General features: G+C 41.7%; 1 protein-coding gene across 1 annotated transcript; it reads left to right on the top strand.

The window, feature by feature from the left end:
* The first annotated feature begins 218 nt into the window (after positions 1-218).
* On the top strand, positions 219-6,389 carry LOC132876108 (tripartite motif-containing protein 16-like). The gene is made up of 7 exons (XM_060913381.1): positions 219-891; positions 1,239-1,334; positions 1,475-1,708; positions 1,841-2,012; positions 2,431-2,609; positions 4,719-4,773; positions 4,869-6,389. Exons 1-7 carry the CDS (start codon positions 301-303, stop codon positions 5,402-5,404), a joined length of 1,863 nt encoding a protein of 620 aa, XP_060769364.1. The 5' UTR covers positions 219-300; the 3' UTR covers positions 5,405-6,389.
* The last annotated feature ends 324 nt before the right edge of the window (positions 6,390-6,713 follow it).

Raw genomic sequence — 6,713 nt, 5'->3', positions numbered from 1 at the left:
CGATCCACCCATCCTTACAAGAAAGCTTTAGTGTTTCATGAAGTTTCATCTGGCCATCATGGTCTGTGTGTATTTCATGAAATTAATCCTAATCAGTGCGGCTACATGGGTTATATTTCTGCACTGAAGGGAGATGAAATGGTTAATAGAGGAGTGTTCATGATCTCTGTGTTTGTGCTCCTCCTCTCTCCATCTCTCTTTCACACACACAACCAGGAAGTAACTCCTCATTTCGGAGAAAAAAAACCTGATCTCTCTCTCTCTCTCTCTCTCTCTCTCTCTCTCTGTGATTTCAGGAAAATGGCCGAGGCCAGTATGTCAGTGGCTCAGGACCAGTTCAGGTGCCCAGTGTGTCTGGATCTCCTGAAGGATGCGGTGGCTATCCCCTGTGGTCACAGTTTCTGTAAGGTGTGTATTAATGGCTGCTGGGATCAGGAGGATCAGAAGGGCGTCTACAGCTGTCCTCGGTGCAGAGACACTTTCACGACAAGGCCTGTTCTACGCAGAAACACTATGCTGGCTGAAGTGGTGGAGAAACTGAAGAAGACTGAAGTCCAAGCTGCTTCTCCTGCTCACTGTTACGCTGGACCTGGAGATGTGGAGTGTGATTTCTGCACCGGGAGAAAACACAAAGCCATCAAGTCCTGTCTGATGTGTTTGGCTTCTTATTGTGAAACTCATCTGAAACCTCATCTTGAAGTTCCTGCTTTGAAAAAACACACATTAATTGAAGCCTCAGCGAAACTCCAAGAGGAGATCTGCTCTGAACATAACAAGCTGATTGCAATCTACTGTCGGACTGATCAAACCTGCATCTGTTATTTGTGTATGATGGAAAATCACAAAGGTCACGACACCGTCACAGCCGCAGCAGAAAGAGCTGAGAAACAGGTGAGAACTAGAAATCTTTCCGGACTTAACTAATCTTAATTATAGTTTCCCATCTAGAAACAGGTGCTTTAGTCAGTGATATGATTTGAACTTTAATTTCAATGTGTGTCTCAATCAGAAGGATTCTGTAAAAGCTGATTAAAATTGTCTGTGTTCTGGTGAACAGAGTGTTAAATTTATCTTCAGTGATGGTCGTAATCTGGTTAGACCAGTTAGTGAACATTACACACACACCGTACATAACATTCACAGCTGTAAGAAACATGAATGTGCTTTGAACTGACATTAATATGGAACCAGTTCGCTCGTACTGTATAAAAAGCTGAATGTATTTTATTTGTCCTCAGAGTGAGTTAAAGGAGGAGCAGATGAAATCCCAGCAGAGAATCCAGGAGAAGCAGAAGAAGGTGCAGGAGCTGAAACAGGCTGTGAACACTATAAAGGTGAGCAGTGAGCAGAGACAGAGCTGCTCCTAGAAACACACACAACATGGACAACGAGTCATTTACAGTCCCAGTAAGAGAGGGAATGATAGATGAGCTTTAAATCTTGTGTGTGTGTGTGTGTGTCCGTGTCCTAACAGCTCAGTGCACAGACAGCAGTGGAGGACAGTGAGAGGATCTTTACTGAGCTGATCAGCTCCATGGAGAAAAAGCGCTGGGAGGTGACGGAGCTGATCAGAGATCAGGAGAAGGCTGAACTGAGTCGAGCTGAACGACTCCTGGAGCAACTGGAGCAGGAGATTGCTGATCTTCAGAGGAGAGTCACTGAGCTGGAGCAGCTTTCACACACACACGATCACATCCATTTCCTCCAGGTAACACTCACTGTCTGATCTACAGAGCCAGCTGTTCCTCACACACTCTCTAAAACACCTCTCATTAAGGGAACAATAAATGTCCCTGTCTGACATCACAAGTGGGTTTTACATTTCATTTGCTTTCTGTAGGTTTTAGCTTCTGGACGTCGCTCTCCTCCATTTCAGAGACCAGAGTTTCACACATCCAGTGTCACTGTCCATCAACATCTCTCATTTGATGGAGTGAGGAATTCTCTCTCAGATCTGAAAAAGAGACTCGAGGAATTCTGTGAGGAGGAATTCATCAAAATCCCTCCACATGGTAAGAGGAGCTGTTCCTGCTGGAGAAACACAGTGATGTGTTATTTCTTAGCGACGCTCCTGCTTTCTTTTCTGCAGACACTTTATTCACCTGACACTTTGAACTAAAACACTGATTTAAAATGAATAAACTGACTGGATCACTTTAAAGGTTCTGACTGCAAAGTTGAATTCTGGGTAAAACGTTCTTATCACTACGGCGTATCATTACAGTATCTTATCACTATGGTGTATCATTGAAGAAATGCAGAAGCATAATAAGGAACTGACGCTATGCTTCGTGGATTTTTGTAAGGCATTCGATTCGATAAGTAGACAAGCCATATTCAACATTCTACCACTCTATGGAATTCCTGAACCTATTGTTGAGGCTATAAAGTCATTATATATTAATACCGAGGCTACTGTTATTTCACCAGATGGAGAGACAGAGTTTTTCGAGATCTCAACTGGGGTACTGCAAGGCGATACCCTCGCTCCTTTCATCTTCGTCATTGTCCTCGACTACATACTTCGCCTATCCCTTGACAATTTAAACGTCAGGGGTCTACAGATCCAACCTAGGCATAGTCGAAGACACCTGGCACAACACCTACTGTAACAGACCTTGACTTTGCAGATGACTTGGCGCTTATCACAGAACTAGTTGAAGACGCTGAAGCGCTGCTCCAGTCCCTAGAAAAGGCAGCCGCTCTTATTGGGCTTTATTGTAACGAGAGCAAGACAGAGTACATCAACACTACTGAAAGCTCCCACAATCTGAAATCTCTTTCTGGACCAAACATCAAAAGAGTACAAGACTTCAAATATCTTGGAGCATGGATAATGGACTCTGAAAAGGACTTTAAAGTTCAAAAATCGCTAGCCTGGGCAGCTTGTTACAAGCTTCTAAAGCTCTGGCACTCAAACTTGCCAAGGGATTATAAAGTCTTCCTGTTCCAGTATCTAGTTGAACCAGTTCTTCTCTATGGTGCAGAGACCTGGACTCTAACAAAATCAACTCAAAGAAGACTGGACGGGACAAATATGAACCTTCTTCGCCGGGTGCAGAATATTCATTGGTCTGAGCACACAACAAAAAAGAGAATTTATGGAAACCTACCCTCTATTTCAGATACTCTAATGCGTCGATGTCTCCAGTTTGCCGGACACTGCTTAAGAGCAGAGAGCAAGGTCATCTCAACTCTTCTGCTATGGAACCAAAGTCTCCCGATCCGTAACCGCAAAACAACATACCCGCACATGCTATCAAGGGACTTGGGTATCGAAGTTGGTGAACTGAGTCAGGCAATGAGAGACCATGCTGTGTGGCATGCTATTGTTGCCGACATCCTGGCCTCGGTTGCCAAAGGAGGATGATGATGATGATGATGATGAAAATGTTCTATTTCTGTTCCTGTTGGAGTTTCAAGATGTTTCGCTTCTGCACACACACACTGTGTGTCCTGTGTTTAACTGTTTTGCTGAGATAAAAAGTGTCCTGCATTTTACAATTCCAAAAATTGCTGAAGCAAGTGAGCAACAATATTGCGTGACCACAATGGGGTGTGTTTGACCTACTGTTCAGCAAGACAAGTCGGCCTGGGCAAACATGGTGGACTCGGCTCTGCCACCACCTAAAAGCCAGCGGAAAAGAATAGAATAGAATAAAATAGAATGCCTTTATTGTCACTGCACAAATGTACAATGAAATTTAGCTCATCATAGGAGAGCAAAACCTCTGCGTACATGCGCGCCACCACTCTTGGGCACTGCAGCTCAAAGCTGAAGAAAAGGAAAGCCTGCCGAGTGAGTGCAACTGCAAGATAGAGCAAGGTTAGATGGCATGTCATTTTTTTTTTGGACAGATAACTAAATCATTCTCGCTAGTTCTTTGCTATGTTAGCTTTAGAATGCATGGGCTCGACTCCACAGTACCGAGTATGGAGTTATACTGTAGGGGTCTTTCACATGCCATCATCGTAACTGCGGATTTGTTTATCCGGCCAAGCTTTGTGTTTGACAACGACCAGCACAATTTTTCTTTTTTGGAAATTTCCCAAAACATTCTGGCACAAAACCTACCTCGGAATATTGGTAGGCATCTGTAGTTTTGTCTGCCTTTAGTATTTCCGGTGTGTTTAGAAATCGCAAATATCAAATAATTCAGGATGTCGTAGTGTCCCAAATCCGGTAGCCGGTTTGCTGAACACTTTTCAAGAAGAATAAATACATCTGTGGCTAAATTGAGAAGAAAAAGCCCTTATTTTGTCACATATACACTCAGGCACAGCGAAATTCCTCCTCTGACTTTAAACCATTTGAAGCTGTGAATGCGTGCACATACATTTCAGCATTTGAATGTCACGCGATCTGCTGGTATTTTTTAATTTATAATTGTCACGATGTTTTCTGCACATCGCCATCTTGGTGTGACGCAGTCCCAGAGTTACGCTCATTAGTTAAGGCTCCTGGTGTTCGGCTGTTTCCGTAGGGCCACACTGTTTACTTCAAGAAGTAGGAAAACGGTCCCAAAATAGAGAAAAGCGACTCTCAGCGCATCAAAATGTTTACACCTCGTCCGCATGATCTTGGTCTTATGAAAGAGAGGAAAATGCCATGCACAAGAATTTTTTTTTTAATTTCAGAGAACTTTGCAGTCAGCACCTTTAAACTCTTTCCATCTTTTACACAAACTCATGTTTCCATTTTTCTCTCCACAGCTGCAGCAGTTCAGATCATTTCAGGACCAGAACCACAGAGCAGAGAAGAGTTTCTGAAATGTACGTCTAACACACACACACTTCACGTAAATATATTGTGTGAATTAATTCCAACATGTTGACATTGTTCAGTTTGTTTTTCTCTTTTATTTTAGATTTCTGTTATCTGACTCTGGATCCCAACACGGCACATCGTCTCCTCATTCTGTCTGAGAAGAACAGAGCGCTGAGAGACAATGAGAGAGAGCAGCGTTACTCTGATCATCCAGAGAGATTTGATTCCTGGGAGCAGGTGTTGTGTAAGGAGAGTGTGTGTGGACGCTGTTACTGGGAGGTGGAGTGGAGCGGGTATGGTAGTGTGTTGTCTATATCGGTCTCATATAAAGACATCATCAGGAAAGGATGGAGTAATGAGTGTGGGTTTGGAGGCAACAATGAGTCCTGGAGTCTGTGGTGTTCTTCTTCTTCTCTCTCTTTCTATCACAACAGCATTAAGACTGATCTCAGAGTTCCATCAGCCTCCAGAATAGGAGTGTATGTGGATCACAGTGAAGGAACTCTGTCCTTCTACAGCGTCTCTGACACGATGAAGCTCCTCCACAGAGTCCACACCACATTCACTCAGCCTCTATACGCTGGGTTTGGGTTCTACTTGTTTTATGGTTCTGCGAGATTGTGTGATCCAGAATAAAAGTGTGGAGTGTTTTCTGTAAAATTCCTGTACGTTGCCACGTTGTTGCTCAGTCGTCTGTTTCACTAGAACACAATCCAGCTTCACAAAAACACTTATTTTAATATTAAAATTAAAACAGATGAATAATTTAAAATAATTAAAAAGGAAATGTTAAAAACTGTCAGACAAGAAACTCGTCAAATTTAAAAAGAAAATGATCTCATGACCTTCTCATTATAAAGTTGTGTTTGTTTCATATTAAGCAGCGTCTCATTAAATAACTAATAAACAGTAATAAAGCCAGAACAGAACAACATTTTAAACCTGTTCAGGTCACACTATATAAAAATAAAACATCACTTTTGGAATGAATTTGATTTTTCTGCTTGTGTTCTAAGATGTAAAATCCACATTCACTTTTTCAAATCTGAAGTTGTTTCTAAACCCTGAGATTTGATTGTAAAACATTGAACAATATTTAAACTCCATTAGAACATCCAGGCTGCCGATGTCGTGTTCATCCCATATTCAGCCTGGATGATGATTGGCCCGCAGATAGAACCTTATAAATCCAGGTTTATCTGTGAGTTTGCGATTTTTATTCAAATATTACAATCAAAGCTTTGCAGAATAAAAGATAAGAGCACAGGAGAATAAAGTTTCCCCCAGTGATGGAGTTTCTGTGCTGAACTCATTTTCAGACAGAAGCTTTTAATACTGAGGTCAGGATGTCAGCAAGCCGCTGGATTGATATGCAACGGGGTTTTTCTCCACTTTGGATGGATATTTTTAGATTATTTAATCTGTGGGAAATAACTACAGTGTCTTAAATATGTGTTTGTGAAAATGACTGTAAACCTACAACTGACTTTTTCCTCCAAAAAACATCTCTTTTAATGTTGTCATATATTGTCTGTGTGAATAATGATGATGAATCTGTCTCTGTGAACTGGATCTGTCTGTGATTCTTTTCATTTTCAATAAAATAAAGCAACAAATCCAATACAGTTCTCTGTTCTGATTGGTCAGAAGGAGTTGATTAATTTTCCATAACATCAGCTCTGACAATGGTGCATGTTCATCCCATACAGTTTTAAAACATGTAAAGAAAGCAGTCCAGGATTCATTCTGGTATTTTTTAACACCTGTTACTTTGGAGAGATCAGAACCAGATTGAAATTTTTATATTTATGCTTCAGAAACCTGGTTAGCTGTTCAAACATACGCTCAACGTGTCACAGCTTGCTTTGAGCAGTTTCGCAGTTAAACAGCTTCGACAGTTGCTTCGGGCGGACTGCAAAAGTGTTGAGATTCTTTTCATGAGGGA

This window comes from Neoarius graeffei, chromosome 2, assembly GCF_027579695.1.
Source record: "Neoarius graeffei isolate fNeoGra1 chromosome 2, fNeoGra1.pri, whole genome shotgun sequence".
In the NCBI taxonomy this organism is placed as follows: Eukaryota; Metazoa; Chordata; class Actinopteri; order Siluriformes; family Ariidae; genus Neoarius; species Neoarius graeffei.
Note: the sequence above shows the minus strand (reverse complement) of the source record. Positions and strands in the feature narration are given on the sequence as shown.